Source organism: Ranitomeya variabilis, chromosome 4 (genome assembly GCF_051348905.1).
Source record: "Ranitomeya variabilis isolate aRanVar5 chromosome 4, aRanVar5.hap1, whole genome shotgun sequence".
In the NCBI taxonomy this organism is placed as follows: Eukaryota; Metazoa; Chordata; class Amphibia; order Anura; family Dendrobatidae; genus Ranitomeya; species Ranitomeya variabilis.
In genome coordinates this window covers 62,069,956-62,089,770 of record NC_135235.1, presented here as the reverse complement: position 1 = coordinate 62,089,770, position 19,815 = coordinate 62,069,956, and the positions used below count along the sequence as shown (strand labels likewise).

Genomic DNA, 19,815 nt, shown 5'->3' with positions numbered 1-19,815 from the left:
TTCTCATTCATTATGGATAATGCTTATGGTACACTCTTCCTCCTTGATGTCTCTGGTATTCTGCCTGTGCTTTCCTCCCGCATTTTACTCCCATCAACCGTTAATCTAGGGTCTGTTCTGCTGGAAGCAGTACTACTTATGTTAGCAGATCGAGGGCTCCATGAATATGGCAGCAGAACACTCCCACTACTGTGAATTGTTCAACCCACAGAGGCGTGCCCAGTTCACAGCAGTGACAGTTCTATTACAATAGATAGGGTCGAAGTCCATCTGTTATCTCCTATGACCATGGGGTGCCGTATTATGACACTGTGACACTGACAGTGTCGTTGCTGCTACTGTGAAAGCAAGATGTCAGCCCCTAGTGCCTTCTTTAAACTCCTATAACACATGAAAAATGTTTCAAATGCTTTCAGAACTTGGTTATAACAGCATGTTATGCTACATTGCATTGATTTATTAATAAGATCTACAAAAGCTGTACCTTCTCTTTAAGTGTTGTCTTTAGTTTAAATTGCATGCTGTTTTGCACTGTCCACATGGACATACTCTAACTCCATCTACAAACATAAATTAGAGAAATTTCCCAGGACTAACAACTAGGGTTGAGCGACTTTCATTTTTTTAAGATCGAGTAGGGTTTTGGGAAACCCGATTTTGTCCAGAGTCGAGTCGAGTGCAGTCGGCCGATTATCGCTAAAAATCGGGGATCGACCGAAACACGAAACCCAATGCAAGTCAATGGGGAAGCATAGTCGGCAGTGAGTGGAGGCCAGGAAAACACCTACAGTGCCCATTTTAATGCCAAAAACATCCATTCTTGTTTCTGAAGCTTGCCAATCTTAATTAACTGTATAATAATAGTTGGGCATAGGGAATTGGGGGAAAGTTGTGGGGGGAGTAGGGCTGGCTCAAGTTTTTCGTGGGCCCAGGAAATGCGGACTACGTCACGGCGGTGTTGCAGGGAAAGGTAAGTATTTAAAAGTTGCAAGTGCTGTGATCCTGAGCAAGCAGGGGGGGCCCACTCGTTCGCATTGCCACTGGCACAGGGCCCCTCAAAGTACGGCGGTGTGTTTGCATGGCGGGGGCGCCTCCCACCAGCAGCGACACTTTTGCGTACTCTGAGGGGCCCTGTGCCAGTGACGTCGCCAACGAGTATGCCCCCCCACCTGATGAAGGAACCTGCACTTTCATCTGCACCTTCCTCTTTGTCCCTGTGTAAGGTGGTATAACATGCGGGAAGGGGAACCTTACTTTCAGCAGGGACAGATTCTGGCTGTGTAGAGTACAAGGGGAATGTAGTGGTCTAGGTCAATGTACCAGCAGACTCATTTAGCAGTGGCTGGGCAATGGGCAGGATGAGGAGGAAACAGATATAGGGCCAAAGAATAAAGTAGGCTACATGCAGTTCAAAATTGGTAACAGGACTAAACAGGCGGCATTGCTTTGTTCAGTGGAGTAGCAAACCCAAGAGCAGCAGACACTGTTTCAAGGGCCTAACCACACTAGTAGGCCAAATGCAGTTTAATATCTGATAGTATAGGGCGAAAGCCAGAATGTGGAAGCTCAGCTTTGTTCAGTTGAGGACAACACCAGGGAGGGGCAGACACCTTTAGTAGGCCGGAAAAGCCTATTGCATTTTTTAAAATGGTAATTTGGAGCAGAAGGTTGAAGCTCAGCTTTATTTAGTTGAGGGCAACACCAGGGAGGGGCAGAAGCCGTTAGTAGGCCCTAACCACCATTTTTTTTTTTTTTAAAACCACTTAATGAGAGCCGGAAGGTTGAAGCTCAGCTTTATTTAGTTGAGGACAACACCAGGGAGGGGCAGAAGCCGTTAGTAGGCCCTAACCACCATTTTTTTTTTAAAACCACTTAATGAGAGCCGGAAGGTTGAAGCTCAGCTTTATTTAGTTGAGGACAACACCAGGGAGGGGCAGAAGCCGTTAGTAGGCCCTAACCACCATTTTTTTTTTTTTTAAAACCACTTAATGAGAGCCGGAAGGTTGAAGCTCAGCTTTATTTAGTTGAGGACAACACCAGGGAGGGGCAGAAGCCGTTAGTAGGCCCTAACCACCATTTTTTTTTTAAAACCACTTAATGAGAGCCGGAAGGTTGAAGCTCAGCTTTATTTAGTTGAGGACAACACCAGGGAGGGGCAGAAGCCGTTAGTAGGCCCTAACCACCATTTTTTTTTTTTAAACCACATAATGAGAGCCGGAAGGTTGAAGCTCAGCTTTATTTAGTTGAGGACAACACCAGGGAGGGGCAGAAGCCGTTAGTAGGCCCTAACCACCATTTTTTTTTTAAAACCACTTAATGAGAGCCGGAAGGTTGAAGCTCAGCTTTATTTAGTTGAGGACAACACCAGGGAGGGGCAGAAGCCGTTAGTAGGCCCTAACCACCATTTTTTTTTTTTTTAAAACCACTTAATGAGAGCCGGAAGGTTGAAGCTCAGCTTTATTTAGTTGAGGACAACACCAGGGAGGGGCAGAAGCCGTTAGTAGGCCCTAACCACCATTTTTTTTTTAAAACCACTTAATGAGAGCCGGAAGGTTGAAGCTCAGCTTTATTTAGTTGAGGACAACACCAGGGAGGGGCAGAAGCCGTTAGTAGGCCCTAACCACCATTTTTTTTTTTAAAACCACATAATGAGAGCCGGAAGGTTGAAGCTCAGCTTTATTTAGTTGAGGACAACACCAGGGAGGGGCAGAAGCCGTTAGTAGGCCCTAACCACCATTTTTTTTTTAAAACCACTTAATGAGAGCCGGAAGGTTGAAGCTCAGCTTTATTTAGTTGAGGACAACACCAGGGAGGGGCAGAAGCCGTTAGTAGGCCCTAACCACCATTTTTTTTTTTTAAACCACATAATGAGAGCCGGAAGGTTGAAGCTCAGCTTTATTTAGTTGAGGACAACACCAGGGAGGGGCAGAAGCCGTTAGTAGGCCCTAACCACCATTTTTTTTTTAAAACCACTTAATGAGAGCCGGAAGGTTGAAGCTCAGCTTTATTTAGTTGAGGACAACACCAGGGAGGGGCAGAAGCCGTTAGTAGGCCCTAACCACCATTTTTTTTTTTTAAACCATATAATGAGAGCCGGAAGGTTGAAGCTCAGCTTTATTTAGTTGAGGACAACACCAGGGAGGGGCAGAAGCCGTTAGTAGGCCCTAACCACCATTTTTTTTTTTAAAACCACATAATGAGAGCCGGAAGGTTGAAGCTCAGCTTTATTTAGTTGAGGGCAACACCAGGGAGGGGCAGAAGCCGTTAGTAGGCCCTAACCAAAGTTGAAGGCCAAATGCAGTTTAATTTCTGATACTATAGGCCGAAAGCCAGAAGGTGGAAGTTCCGATTTAGACAGTGGAGGACAATTTGAATTAGGGACTGCAGACAGACTTAGTAGGCTGTCCCCTGTGGACCATGCATCCACCACATTAACCCATTGCGCCGTAATGGACACGTAATCTTCCGTGGCCATGCCTACAGGTCCATGCGTCTGTTGTCAGGTGCACCTTTGTACTCACAGATTGCCAGAGTGCATGGACAATGCGGTCTTCTACATGCTGGTGGAGGGTTGGGATGGCTTTTCTCGCAAAAGAAGTGTCGACTGGTTAGCTTGTAGCGTGGTACAGCGTAGTCCATCATGGCCTTATTAATAGTAAATAAAATATATAACTAGGCTCTATGAACTTTTAAATAGGTTCCAGGGGTACACGGGCAGCATTGGTGTGGTCAGTGGAGGAGTATTGCAAGTAGGGGCTGCAGACAGGCTATCAAAGGCCTAAAATAACAAACAGTAGGCAGTCATGGCAGTTTTACATCGGTTACATGGATACACAGGCAGGCACTCCAGGCAGCATTGTGCTCAGTGGAGGAGTATTGCAAGTAGGGGCCGCAGACAGGCTATCAAAGGCCTAAAATAACAAACAGTAGGCAGTCATGGCAGTTTTACATCGGTTACATGGATACACAGGCAGGCACTCCAGGCAGCATTGTGGTCAGTGGAGGAGTATTGCAAGTAGGGGCCGCAGACAGGCTATCAAAGGCCTAAAATAACAAACAGTAGGCAGTCATGGCAGTTTTACATCGGTTACATGGATACACAGGCAGCTAGGTGGTGAGTGGAGGAGTATTTAAAGTAAGGACCGCAGACAGGCTATCAAAGGCCTAACATAACAAACAATAGGCTCATGGCAGTTTTACAGCGGTTACATGGATACACGGGCAGGCAGCTTGGTGGTGAGTGGAGGAGTATTTAAAGTATGGACCGCAGACAGGCTTCGAAGGCCTAACACAATAAAATGGGCTGGCTGTAGGCACTTTAAAATTGGTTCCAGGGGTACACGGGCAGCAGTGGTCTGGTCAGTGGAGGCCTAGTGGAAGTATGGACCGCAGACAGGCTTCGAAGGCCTAACACAATAAAATGGGCTGGCTGTAGGCACTTTAAAATTGGTTCCAGGGGTACACGGGCAGCAGTGGTCTGGTCAGTGGAGGCCTAGTGGAAGTATGGACCGCAGACAGGCTTCGAAGGCCTAACACAATAAAATGGGCTGGCTGTAGGCACTTTAAAATTGGTTCCAGGGGTACACGGGCAGCAGTGGTCTGGTCAGTGGAGGACTAGTGGAAGTATGGACCGCAGACAGGCTTCGAAGGCCTAACACAATAAAATGGGCTGGCTGTAGGCACTTTAAAATTGGTTCCAGGGGTACACGGGCAGCAGTGGTCTGGTCAGTGGAGGCCTAGTGGAAGTATGGACCGCAGACAGGCTTCGAAGGCCTAACACAATAAAATGGGCTGGCTGTAGGCACTTTAAAATTGGTTCCAGGGGTACACGGGCAGCAGTGGTCTGGTCAGTGGAGGACTAGTGGAAGGAGGGAGCGCAGAAAGGCTTCAAAGGCCTAAAATAACAAACAATAGGCTCATGGCAGTTTTACAGCGGTTACATGGATACACGGGCAGGCAGCTTGGTGGTCAGTGGAGGAGTAGGGACCGCAGACAGGCTATCAAAGGCCTAAAATAACAAACAATAGGCTCATGGCAGTTTTACAGCGGTTACATGGATACACGGGCAGGCAGCTTGGTGCTGAGTGGAGGAGTAGTGCAAGGAGTGTCTGTCCCAGTACTCCCAAAATATAAATAGATGTTAATGTCTCGCAAAACAACCAAAACAAAAAAAAAGATGGCATACTTAGGTACAGGGGTGGGCTCATCTGCTGTGTTTCTGACATAGTAATTTGGCAGTAACTATTTAATGGTGCCAATATAGGACACAGACACAGACTACTTTAAGTTGCATCATAGATGTCTACAAATTTGTATTGTCAGTGCCAGACATTGAATGATGTCAGCGAATAGACTAAAGATTGGTGGAGCTGTGCGACATAATTTTGCACGTAGTAGAGCCCAGTTTGAGCTGGGGTAGGGGGGAACTCTCTTGAGGCCGGCGGGACCGCCCCAGGGCCACTCATGTTACAACGGTGTGTCTGACGTTGGGTGCGCACCACCACCGCCAGAGACACTACATTGTACTATGAGGGACCCAGTAGCAATGCCGTCAACCAAAAGCGAGCACACCCACCTCTTCAGACAAACAGCAGTCTCACGGGTGCTTGCGCCAAGTCGCGATACCACGGCCCCGTGTGGGGAGTTTGGCCATTTAGGGAGGTGTAAACATGTCGTATGCTGTACAATCTGCAGCAGCAAATTAGACATTAGAAAAGTAATTCACAGGCAAGAGCTTTTCATAGGAAAGCTAGGTGTCGGCCGGGCAAGGTGGGGCAAAAGATTTTGAAATCCAGTTGTGGTTCATTTTAATGAATGTTAGATCGTCAACATTTTGGGTAGCCAGACGAGTCCTTTTTTCGGTTAATATTGACCCTGCAGCACTGAATACTCTTTCTGATAGGACACTTGCTGCCGGGCAAGCAAGCTCCTGCAATGCATATTCTGCCAATTCTGGCCAGGTGTCTAATTTGGAGGCCCAGTAATCAAATGGGAATGACGGTTGAGGGAGAACATCGATAAGGGATGAAAAATAGTTAGTAACCATACTGGACAAATGTTGTCTCCTGTCACTTTCAATTGATGCAGCAGTACCTGTCCTGTCTGCGGTCATAGCAAAATCACTCCACAACCTGGTCAGAAAACCCCTCTGTCCAACGCCACTTCTGATGTGTGCACCCCTAACACTCCTAGTCTGCTGCCCCCTGGAGCTCGTGTGAGAACGATCACGTGCGCTGTGTGCTGGGAATGCCTGAAGCAAACGGTCAACAAGAGTTGATTGTTTGGTTGCTAATATTAGTTCCAAGTTCTCATGTGGCATAATATTTTGCAATTTGCCTTTATAGCGTGGATCAAGGAGGCAGGCCAACCAGTAATCGTCATCGTTCATCATTTTCGTAATGCGTGTGTCCCTTTGTAGGATACGTAAGGCATAATCCGCCATGTGGGCCAAAGTTCCACTTGTCAAATCTCCGGTTGTGATTGGTTGAGGGGCAGTTGCAGGCAAATCTACGTCACTTGTGTCCCTCAAAAAACCAGAACCCGGCCGTGACACGCAACCAATTTCCTGTGCCCCCGTGAAAGTTTCCGCATTAAAAATATACTCATCCCCATCATCCTCCTCGTCCTCCACCTCCTCTTCGCCCGCTACCTCGTCCTGTACACTGCCCTGACCAGACAATGGCTGACTGTCATCAAGGCTTCCCTCTTCCTCTGGTGCAGACGCCTGCTCCTTTATGTGCGTCAAACTTTGCATCAGCAGACGCATTAGGGGGATGCTCATGCTTATTACGGCGTTGTCTGCACTAACCAGCCGTGTGCATTCCTCAAAACACTGAAGGACTTGACACATGTCTTGTATCTTCGACCACTGCACACCTGACAACTCCATGTCTGCCATCCTACTGCCTGCCCGTGTATCCTCCCACAAATAAATAACAGCACGCCTCTGTTCGCACAGTCTCTGAAGCATGTGCAGTGTTGAGTTCCACCTTGTTGCAACGTCTATGATTAGGCGATGCTGGGGAAGGTTCAAAGACCGCTGATAGGTCTGCATACGGCTGGCGTGTACAGGCGAACGTCGGATATGTGAGCAAAGTGCACGCACTTTGAGGAGCAGGTCGGAGAACCCAGGATAAGTTTTCAATAAGCACTGCACCACCAGGTTTAAGGTGTGAGCCAGGCAAGGAATGTGTTTCAGTTGGGAAAGGGAGATGGCAGCCATGAAATTCCTTCCGTTATCACTCACTACCTTGCCTGCCTCAAGATCTACTGTGCCCAGCCACGACTGCGTTTCTTGTTGCAAGAACTCGGACAGAACTTCCGCGGTGTGTCTGTTGTCGCCCAAACACTTCATAGCCAATACAGCCTGCTGACGCTTGGCAGTAGCTGGCCCATAATGGGACAACTGGTGTGCAACAGTGTCATCTGCCGATGGAGTGGTTGGCCGACTGCGTTCTGTGGAAGAGCTGTAGCTTCTGCAGGAGGACGAGGAGGAGGAGGAGGGGGTGCGAACGCCTACAGCCAACTGTTTCCTAGACCGTGGGCTAGGCACAACTGTCCCTAAATTGATGTCGCCTGTGGACCCTGCATCCACCACATTCACCCAGTGTGCCGTGATGGACACATAACGTCCCTGGCCATGCCTACTGGTCCATGCATCTGTAGTCAGGTGCACCTTTGTACTCACAGATTGCCTGAGTGCATGGACGATGCGCTGTTTAACATGCTGGTGCAGGGCTGGGATGGCTTTTCTGGAAAAAAAGTGTCGACTGGGTAGCTCGTATCGTGGTTCAGCGTACTCCATCAGGGCTTTGAAAGCTTCGCTTTCAACTAACCGGTAGGGCATCATCTCTAACGAGATTAGTCTAGCTATGTGGGCGTTAAAACCCTGTGTACGCGGATGCGAGGATAAGTACTTCCTTTTTCTAACCAGAGTCTCATGTAGGGTGAGCTGGACTGGAGAGCTGTAGATCGTGGAACTTTCGGGTGTGCCGGTGGACATGGCAGACTGAGAGACGGTTGGAGACGGTATTGTTTCCGCCGGTGCCCTACATGCAATATTTCCTCCTACAAAACTGGTGATTCCCTGACCCTGACTGCTTTTGGCTGGCAAAGAAACCTGCACAGATACTGCCGGTGGTGCGGAAAATGGTGGCCTTACAGTGACGGAAGGGATGTTGCGTTGCTGACTAGCTTCATTGGCCGAGGGTGCTACAACCTTGAGGGACGTTTGGTAGTTAGTCCAGGCTTGAGAATGCATGGTGGTTAAGTGTCTATGCATGCAACTAGTATTTAGACTTTTCAGATTCTGACCTCTGCTTAAGCTAGTTGAACATTTTTGACAGATGACTTTGCGCTGATCAGTTGGATGTTGTTTAAAAAAATGCCAGACTGCACTCTTCCTAGACTCTGATCCCTTTTCAGGGATTGCAGACTGAGCTTTAACCGGATGGCAACGCTGTGCTCCAACAGGTTTTGGCTTTGACACGCGTTTTGGTCCAGATACGGGCCCGGCAGATGGAACCTGTTGCGATGTTGATGCCTGCTGCGGCCCCTCCTCCACCTCCGCTTCTGAACTACTGCCGCCTGCACCCTGTTCCCCCAATGGCTGCCAATCGGGGTCAATAACTGGGTCATCTATTACCTCCTCTTCGAGCTCGTGTGCAACTTCGTCTGTGTCACTGTGTCGGTCGGTGGTATAGCGTTCGTGGCGGGGCAACATAGTCTCATCAGGGTCTGATTGTGGATCTGTACCCTGAGAGGGCAATGTGGTGGTCTGAGTCAAAGGAGCAGCATAGTACTCTGGCTGTGGCTGTGCATCAGTGCACTCCATGTCAGAATATACTTGTAATGGGCATGGCCTGTTAAATGTTTCACTTTCTAAGCCAGGGACGGTATGTGTAAAGAGCTCCATGGAGTGACCCGTTGTGTCGCCTGCTGCATCCTTCTCTCTTGTTGTAGTTTTTGCTGAGGAGGACAAGGAAGCGACTTGTCCCTGACCGTGAACATCCACAAGCGACGCGCTGCTTTTACATTTACCAGTTTCGGAAGAGGAGGCAAAAGAGCTAGAGGCTGAGTCTGCAATGTAAGCCAAAACTTGCTGTTGCTGCTCCGCCTTTAAAAGCGGTTTTCCTACTCCCAGAAAAGAGAGCGTTCGAGGCCTTGTGTAGCCTGACGACGAAACTGGCTCCACAGCTCCAGACTTAGGTGGAATATTTTTATCCCCACGACCACCTGATGCTCCACTACCACTACCATCATTACCAGCTGACAATGAACGCCCACGACGACCTCTTGCACCAGACTTCCTCATTGTTTTAAAATCTTAACCAAAGTAACTTTATTTGTTGCTATCAAACAACTTACACGGTGAGCTATAACTTCAGTATGATTTCAATATCCCTTAACAGGTTGGTGAGACCACAAGGAAAATCAGGCACAATGTTACACACTCTGTTTTCTGTGGCACAAAATCACAGAGATGACACACACGCAGGACTGTCACTCAAGCACTAATGTCAATATTAATCTCCCACCTAATTTATTTTTTTTTTTTCTCAGGGAGACTTTAGAAACCAAATAATATTAAAAAAAAAAAAAAAAAAGGCTTTCTATGGCCCACTGAATGAGAGGGAGAGAGGTGGCACACCCAGGAGTCAAGACTGGCACACAAGCTGAAAGGGCAATATTACTCTCCCACTGTTTTTTTATGTATTTTTTGTTTTTTTCAGGGAGACTTTAGAAACCCAATAATATTTAAAAAAAAAAATAAATAGGCTTTCTATGGCCCACTGAATGAGAGGGAGAGAGGTGGCACACCCAGGAGTCAAGACTGGCACACAAGCTGAAAGGGCAATATTACTCTCCCACTGTTTTTTTAGGTTTTTTTTTTTTTTCAGGGAGACTTTTGAAACCAAATAATATTAAAAAAAAAAAAAAAAAAAAAATATAGGCTTGCTATAGCCCACTGAATGAGAGATAGCGCACACACAGCAGTGGCACACAAGCCCTGACTGAGGCCAATATTTTTCTCCCACTGATTGATGTAGTGTTTCTGTGTTGAGGTAGATTTTAGAACACAAATCACGGAAAAAATAAATAGGCTTTCTATGGCCCACTCAGTGAGAGATGGCACACACAGGGATGGCACTGTAGCAGAAATGCCAATCTTAATCTCCCACAAAAAAAAAACAAAAAAAAAAAAAAAACTGTCCTACAATTACTATCTCCCTGCAGTAATGTAAGCCAGGTATGGCAGGCAGCAATAGGAGTGGACTGATGCACAAATTAAATAAAAAGTGTGGACAAACAAAAAAGATAGCTGTGCAGAAAGGAAGGAACAAGAGGATATGTGCTTTGAAAAAAGCAGTTGGTTTCCACAGTGGCGTACACACAGCAATACAGCTATCACGGAGCCTTCTAGGGCAGCCCAATGAGCTACAGCGCTGAGGGGAAAAAAAAAAAAAAATAGCTTCCACTGTTCCTGCACACCGAAGGTGGTGTTGGACAGTGGAAATCGCTGCAGCACAAGCGGTTTGGTGGTTAGTGGACCCTGCCTAACGCTCTCCCTGCTTCTGATGAAGCGGCAGCAACCTGTCCCTAAGCTCAGATCAGCAGCAGTAAGATGGCGGTCGGCGGGAACGCCCCTTTATAGCCCCTGTGACGCCGCAGACAGCAAGCCAATCACTGCAATGCCCTTCTCTAAGATGGTGGGGACCAGGATCTATGTCATCACGCTGCCCACACTCTGCGTTCACCTTCATTGGCTGAGAAATGGCGCTTTTCGCGTCATTGAAACGCGACTTTGGCGCGAAAGTCGCGTACCGCATGGCCGACAAGCACAGGGGTCGGATCGGGTTTCATGAGACGCCGACTTAGCCAAAAGTCGGCGACTTTTGAAAATGATCGACCCGTTTCGCTCAACCCTACTAACAACCAGTTTACTACAGAAATAACTGAAGGAATCTAATAGGTTGCTGAAAACACCACAATTGCATGTTATTTTGACTAATTTCATGCATGAAATCTAAAACATTTCTTCCTCTGTTATTTTATGAGAGCAGACTTATGTCATCTTTCTATGTAACTCACCATTTTTCTGTTCATTTGTTGCATTTGGAACTCTAATACACAACTCATCTCGCACAGAAAGAATTGAAAAATTTTTCACAAATTCTGCATTCAGTGCGTTTGTATCATTTCCAAATTGAATTTGAAAAGCTGAAATAAAAACATTATATTAATAGATCTTCAGGAAAATCATAACAACATAGATTAAAAAAAGACCTGTCAGGTCAAATCATCAAAAGTGATCTAATTTTGGAAATAGCTCATAGTTATTTCTTAGAATTGTATAACTTTGAGATAATACAAATGAAAAATTAAGTTCCTTTTACAAAAATGTTGCTTTAGCCACAAATGTTTCAATTTCTCAAGAGTACAACGAGAAAATTAATCTCCAAATTTGTTGTGCTGTTATTCCTAAATACATCCATCTAGAAACATTTTAGAGGAAAAAATGTCCTTTTTTAACATTTGTCTAAAAAATAAAAACAGGAGATTTTTTCCTCTAAAATGCTTCTATAGTCCCAATTTATTCATTTTTTCAGGGTGCAAAGGGACCCATAATTTGTCAATTTCTCCCAAACAACAATACCCCGCATTCGGTAGAAAAACTAAAGTTAAGACACATAGTATGATTCAAAAAGAAAAAAATAAACACTTTTTGGCTTTCGGAATGCAGATTTTTCTGGAAGAACTTGTGAATATCACTTGCAGAGCTCCAAGATGCCAAATCAGCAAAAAAATCACCAAAATTTCCCTGTTTTTGACACTACACATCTCATAGCAATTTTTGATTTACCTCACAGGTGTTTCACTTATTTATATATCATTGGGCTGTGTAGAAATATAAAAAAATACATTTTTTACAGTAGTATGTTTCATTTTTACCAAGTGTAATAAAAAATAACTACCCCATAATAGATTTCGTTGTTTCTCCCAAGTTTGGAAAAAGCATATATTTAGTCATACACTTACAGTGAGGGAAATAAGTATTTGATCCCTTGCTGATTTTGTAAGTTTGCCTACTGACAAAGACAAGAACAGTCTATAATTTTAAGGGTAGGTTAATTTTAACACTGAGAGCTAGAATATCAAAAATTAAATCTAGAAAATCACGTTGTACAAAAGAGTGGCTCAAAAAGGAAGAACATTAAGGTCATGGAGTGGCCTAGCCAGTCTCCAGACCTTAATCCCATAGAAAACTTTTGGAGGGAGTTGAAGCTCTGAGTTGCCAAGCAACAGCCTAAAATCTTAATAATTTAGAGATAATCTGCAAAGAGGAGTGGACCAAAATTCCTCCTGACATGTTGGCAAACCTCATGATCAACTACAAAAAAACATCTGACTGCTGTGCTTGCCAACAAGGGTTTTGATACCAAGTATTAAGTCTTGTTTGCCAGAGGGATCAAATTCTTTTTTCTCACTGCAAAATGCAAATACATTTATATAATTTATACAATGTAATTTTCTGAATTTATTTTTGATATTCCATCTCTCAATGTTAAAATTAACCTACCCTTAAAACTATAGACTGTTCATGTCTTTGTCAGTGGGTAAACTTATAAAATTAGAAAGTCATCAAATACTTATTTCACTCACTGTATGTGGGGCACATGGCAAGGCTCAGCAGAGAAGGAATGATATTTGCCTTTTTGGTGCAGATTATGGTAGAATACATTACATGCAACATTTGCAAAGCTCTCACGGTACAGAAATCCCTTAAAGGTTAGCCCATTTTCCAAATTACACTCAAACAATTCATATTTGGATGTATTGATTGTTTTTGAGTTCATCAGTGAAATTAGTGCACAGTAGATTTTGAAGTGAAAATTGCAAATATGCCATTTTAGTGCCTAACACATAGTGCTCAGTGGGAGCTTCCAGAGACACGCAATTCATAAATTATTTAAAAGGTTGTCCAGGACTCAACAATTGATAATCTATTTTAACATGAGATTGGTGGGGGTTTGACACCCCTGCTGATCAGCTTAATACTACTCTGGCAGTAGCCAGAACTAAGAGGGACTGCTGTGTTCCGTGATTACACTGCTTAGTTCCAGCCACTGTTGGGGCAGTTTTCAACTGATCACTGGGTGTAAAGGGTGTCAGACTTCCATTGATTTCAATTTCATATCGATGACCTATCCAATTTTTTGCAGGGTCATGTAAATTTTTTATTGGACCATTTGTTTGTACATAATAATTTTGGATCACTTTTTATTCCTATTTTTGGATGACAGAAGAAATAATCAGCAATAGAGATAAGCAAATTTATTCTAGTGGAAATTCAATTCTCAAATTTTGCAAAGAAGATCAGTATTCTCCATTATACAGATTTTTTTACAATTTTTTTACAATTCAGCAAAATGGCAGCAAGATACAGCTTTATGTTGCTGAACTATAGGCAAACGATTGAAAAAAAAATACTCTCCTCATCACTCATCTGCTCTGTCATTGCTACAGCCCTCTGTCCAATCCTATGTCTCATCTTTTACCCTTCGACAATCGCATGTATTTTCTCCAATGTTTTCACTCAAGAATGGGTCTTCTGGCTTGGAGAGGCCTCAGAGATTACAGTACCCCATGGTGTCATGGCGGACATCATGACATCACAATATTACAATAGTGAGACGTTTCCAAAAAAATGAATGTTTTGTTTTATTCATTCTTAGAAGACTTTTTTGATAGGAAAAATACATCAATGTGGCAAATATAAGATCATAATTTTGTAGTTAGGCATTGAGCATTTAGGAGTTGTAGGGGTTACATTATTGTGACGTACACAGGACTCACAGTGGTGCTGCCTTAGGAGGTAAGCATGCTTTTTTTAATAGACACATCAGGAACACTGAAATTTCCAAAGCTTTTTAAAACGCTCAAAAAAGATGAAGGAATGAAGGAGTAGCAACCCTCCTAGAGAGAGGTAACACTAGGACCACAAGGGCATTAGGTGTGTGTGATGTGGCGCCACCAAAGAGGCACATAATTGGTTAAAAGGCACCATCGAGGGCCAATGAAGCATTCAATGTGATGGTTGAAGAGGCAAGTGGTTCTATTGAACTGGGGAGAATCCCTTGAATCCTACCACTGCCTATAAGCCTCTCTATTACATTTTGCCCTTTCTATAAGGAGAAATTTTACATATCAAATCCTCCAGCGTCAAGAATGAGGTCAGAAATGTATTTCCCTAAAATGGCTTTGGAAAAGGCTGTCGTAAACTTCCAGAACAGAATCATGTGTTTAATGCTTAATAAATGATGCATGCACAAAAATTGCTAAATTAAAAAGTAAAATTAATTAAAATGTTTCATTTGTTAAAATATATTTTCAATCAATTAAAACATTGTTAATTAGGTATTTATATTAGACCAAACGCAAAAATTATGGCCAATAAGTCTTCTAATGTTAAAGTGTTTCTTACCAAGTACTCCAACTGTACAGCTGAGAAGAATTACCAGTATTAAGAGGAAAACTATGATTGTGCCTGTCCAAACATTACTTTGTTTCTTTTCAACGTGCTGCATTCTTGGATCTGTAACAAAATAAGAGAGAACACATTAAAATATTTTTTTTGTCTTTTAGATAACTCAAAATATACCTTTATAGTTTTTTTCTTGAGGCAAGACCACACCTTGTATTGTAAACAACCAAGGGTCACCTTAATAAATGATCTTTACATCACACCAAATAAACTTCTATAAATATATTAAAAAATACTACATTCCAGAATTGGCTTTCTCAGTATAAGCACATGGTCTATTTTGTAGGCCTGTTGCTGATTTTTTAAGGATATTGATCACTACCTAGACATCCCCTTTTTAAATAAAGCAGTCCTCTTTATAAAATAAAAAGACAGTGTACTCACAACTCTTGCCAAATCTTTTCGAGCGATGTCCGAGTCGTGTTTTAGGAACTGTTTGCAACAAATTTTACACTGCACCAATTCATAAAAATATATAAATTGCTTTGGTATACAGCTCCTAAGGACACTTATGTATTCCCATGGTTACAGTCTACAAGCATTGTGTGCATTCTGAACTTGCAGTCATGTGCTTCTCACTCAATACCTCCAATTTTTTGTAGCCTACATATAGTAGATGGGAGGTAGCGTAATAATATTGCACCCAACCACAGCCTGTGGAAATCTTGATGGCACAAAGGTCTGACAGAGGCGCAAAGCAAGGCTGTAATTGCTTATGTAGGTAGTGTACAAATGTAAATAGTGGTAAAGTTGTATCGGCACTTGTCCGCCAATAAAAATGGCATCAATTTTTGTATGTATCCAGTATCCAAGAAGTAGCTGTCACGGAGAGACTAGGTGGGCGAGAGCTTATAACCCGGGCCCCTGCAATTTCCCTAAGACTAGCGAAATATTGACTGGCCCTCTACCTGAAGTTTACACTGATGGTGTGCATGTTCAGGCCTCGAACCTCACCCTGCCTCCTGATACAACCCTGAGCTGGAAACCTCCGCCCTCCACCCAGTGAATGCAATACACCAGTACCCACAGTTAGCACAGACAAGGATAAAGGAAAATATACATCACGCTGCAGTCACTCAGGAATACACTCTAAATGTGCAGGGCAAAATAAACACAAATATAGGAAGGAGTAAATAAGACAAGGGAAAATACACCACCAGCAACGATACTCCAACGACCAGCTCTCCACTCCAGACCGAGATAACAAATGCGCAAGACAGAAGCTATAATCGGCGACACCCAATGATCAGGAGAACTATAAAAAGGCAATGGGCATGGCCCAGCCTCCAATCCGAGGATCAGGTAAATTAACCCCGGAACAGCTAGACAAAATCTAGCCGAAGCCAATGAGCAAATAGTGGTCAAAAGCGGAATTACCGCTGTCTGTCGGATGACCTGGTCTGAACAGTACCCCGCCTTCTAAGAGGGACCCCAGGGCCCTCACGGCTTATAGGACCCAGCTTGTCCGGATGACGACGATGAAAAAACCTGATCAGCTGATCCGCATGAATGTCTGAGGCTGGTACCCAGGACATCTCCTCAGGCCCATAACCACGCCAGTGTACCAAGTACTGTAAAGTGCGGCGCACTACACGAGAGTCAACCACCTTGGAGACTTCAAATTCCAGGTTACCATCCACCAAGACTGGAGATGGCATAGGCGCCGCGTCCACAGAACCTACCACCCTCTTCAGAAGAGACATGTGGAACACGTTGTGTATCTTATACACCGTAGGGAGCTCCAGTCGGTACGCTACTGGGTTAATGACGGCGGTGACCCTAAATAGACCAATAAACCGTGGACCCAATTTAAGGGATGGAATTTTGAGTCTTATGTTTTTTGTGGATAACCACACCCAGTCATCCACACTCAGGTCCGGACCTGGCACACGCCTACTGTCAGCCACACGTTTGTACCTAGCACCCACACTCAACAGGCGCTGTTTAACTCTCCTCCAGACTGATGACAATTGTGCTCCTAAGCGGTCCTCCTCCAGAACACCGGAAGAACCCCTTTGACTCAAAGTACAAAATTGAGGATGTAGCCCGTAAACACAAAAAAATGGAGACTCCCCAGATGACTCCTGGCGATGATTATTGATGGCAAACTCAGCCAAAGGAAGAAAGGTAGACCACTCCTCCTGATTATCAGAGACAAAGCAGCGTAAGTACTGTTCCAAATTTTGGTTCATACGCTCAGTCTGACCATTTGACTGAGGATGAAACGCCGAAGAATGAGACAACTTGATCCCCAGCCGTGAGCAAAATGCTTTCCAAAATTTTGCCACAAACTGAGACCCCCTATCAGACACGATGTCAGATGGAACCCCATGAAGTCTGACCACCTCCTGCACAAATACCTGCGCCAGAGTCTTAGCGTTAGGCAACAAAGGCAAAGACACAAAGTGCGACATTTTTGAGAACCGATCAACAATCCCCAAGATGACCGTGTTCCCAGCTGATGAGGGCAAATCAGTGATGAAATCCATGGAGATTTCCATCCATGGCTTACTAGGTACCTCAAGAGGAAGTAGTGTGCCAACAGGATGGGAGCGAGGCGTCTTAGCCCTAGCGCACGTGGTACAAGCTGACACGTATGAGACCACGTCCTGTCAGATCTTGGGCCACCAAAACCGACGTGACACCAACTCCAAGGTACCTCTAACCCCTGGGTGGCCAGCCAGGACAGCATCATGATGCTCCGCCGAAACCTTTAAGCGGATATGAAGCGGTACAAAAGATTTGTTGATAGGAAGGTCAGATGGTACCTCCTCCTGAGCCTCGGTAATCTCAGCCTCCACCTCGGTAGTGAGAGCAGAAACCACAACACCCTTTTGGAGGATGGGTACTGGATCCTCCCGAGGTTCTCCCCCCGGAAAACACCTGGACAGAGCATCTGCCTTAGTGTTTTTAGACCCCGGTCTGTAGGTGACAACAAAATTGAACCGCGTGAAAAACAATGCCCAGCGAGCCTGCCTGGGAGACAGATGCTTGGCAAACTCCAAATAAAGCAAATTCTTATGCTCGGTAAAAACAGTGACCTGATGAATCGACCCCTCCAAGAAGTGTCGCCATTCCTCAAAGGCCAATTTGATTGCCAACAACTCTCTGTTGCCGATATCGTAGTTACGTTCGGCGGGCGACAATTTCTTGGAAAAATAGGCGCACGGACACAAACCGCTCAAGGATGAGCCTTGTGACAGCACCGCCCCCACACCAACCTCAGATGCATCGACTTTCACCACAAAAGGTTTCGATACATCTGGCTGCACCAGAATGGGGGCCGAAACAAACCTGTTTTTAAGAGATTCTAATGCGCACACAGCAGCCTCAGGCCAAATGGAGAAATTGTTACCCTTTTTAGTCATGTCAGTTAGCGGTTTAGCAATGGTGGAAAAATCCTTGATAAATTTCCTATAGTAGTTAGAAAACCCAAGTAACCGCTGAAGTGCTTTCAGGTTATCCGGCTGTTCCCAATGCAACACCGCTTGCACCTTAGCGGCGTCCATTTTAAAACCAGAGGCAGACACGATATAGCCCAAGAAAGGCAACTCCTGTACCGAAAACACACATTTCTCCAGTTTTGCATACAGCTTATTCTCTCTGAGAAGCTGTAACACCTTCCTGACATGATCTAAATGAGTATCACGGTTGCAAGAATATATGAGGATGTCATCAAGGTACACAATAACGAATTTCCCCAAAACATGCGAGAACACATCATTTATGAAATGCTGAAACACTGCAGGTGCGTTTGTCAACCCAAATGGCATCACCAAATTTTCAAAATGACCCTCAGGGGTATTAAAAGCCGTCTTCCACTCATCACCTTGACTGGCTCTTATGAGGTTGTACGCCCCCCTGAGGTCAAGCTTGGTAAACCACTTAGCACCTGCCACCTGGTTGAACAAATCCGGTATCAATGGCATAGGGTATGGATCACGAACCGTAATCTGGTTTAACTCCCGGAAATCCAGACACGGCCGTAGTCCACCATCTTTCTTCTTAACGAAGAAGAACCCTGCTGCCACCGGAGAGGATGAAGGCCTGATGTGCCCTTTGCTCAAACTTTCAGCAATGTAATCCTTTAGCGCTTGTCTCTCCGGACCGGAGATGTTAAATATCCTTGCTTTGGGCAATTTAGCCCCTGGTTTAAACCTGATAGTACAGTCATAGAGACGATGTGGTGGCAACTCTGAACAACCCTTCTCAGAGAACACATCCACAAAATCCAGAAGTGACTCAGGGACACTTGAAGTCACAGCAGCAACACATGTGGCCAAGCAATTCTCCTGGCAGAAATCACTCCACTGAATTATGTCCTGAGTTTTCCAGTCTATCACTGGGTTATGTGTAGACAACCATGGAAAACCCAGAACCAATGGTGCCGGAAGACTCTTGAGCACCTTACATGTAACCTGCTCAGAATGAAGAACCCCAATGTGGAGTTTAATCTCAGACACAAACTCAGTAATCTCCCCCTGTGGGAGAGGAGCAGAATTGATAGCGACCACGCGGATAGGATGAGGCAGTTTTTCGATCCTAAACCCAGCAGTGCACGCAAACTCCTCATCAATGAGATTTGTGGCAGAACCACTATCCACAAAAACAGTGATTGGCAGCTCTCTGCCAGGAACAACAACCTTGGCAGGGAGCATGCACTGAGATACCATCATGGAGGACAAACACAAGCTCAGATTGGACTCCTCCACACCCTCTGAGTTTAGAAGTCTTTCCGCCGTTGCATTTTTCAGAGGACAGATATTAATAAAATGACCAGTTTTACTGCAGAAAAAGCAGGCTCCCTGCCTCCCATGTACAGAAGCCTGATGCTTAACATGTGATACCCCTGCGATTTGCATAGGTTCCGTGGGCTCACCTGCAGCAACCTCACGTAAACCCAAACCTCCTCCCACAGATGACGTCACATGCTCTCCCAGACGCAAACGGCGATCAATACGGATAACAAGACTCATAGCGGAATCTAGTGAAGTAGGAGTCTCGTACATCAGGAGGGCTTTTTTAACCCTGTCAGAAACTCCATGAATAAAATGACTCCGCAGCGGGGAATCATTCCACTGAGTGTTGACCGCCCAGCGGCGGAATTCAGAACAGTAATCCTCTGCTACTCGCTCCCCCTGGCAAATAGTGCGTATCTTAGATTCTGCTGGAGCCATTCTGTCAGGCTCGTCGTAGATGTTTCCAAGTGCAGAAAAAAAACTCTCCACAGAGTCAAATGCAACAGAATCAGATGGCAAAGAAAACGCCCA

General features: G+C 44.9%; 1 protein-coding gene across 2 annotated transcripts in view; it reads right to left on the bottom strand.

Annotated features, from left to right (window-relative positions):
* Nucleotides 1-19,815, bottom strand: part of LOC143768392 (natural killer cells antigen CD94-like) — a 90,600-nt gene that overhangs the window by 56,624 nt on the left and 14,161 nt on the right. For both annotated transcript variants that reach the window (XM_077257071.1, XM_077257072.1), the window contains 2 exons: nucleotides 14,486-14,596; nucleotides 11,092-11,220 (listed from right to left, as the gene is read on the bottom strand). In XM_077257071.1, the coding sequence (XP_077113186.1) occupies nucleotides 11,092-11,220; nucleotides 14,486-14,596 (240 nt within the window). The remainder of the gene's footprint in view (nucleotides 1-11,091; nucleotides 11,221-14,485; nucleotides 14,597-19,815) is intronic.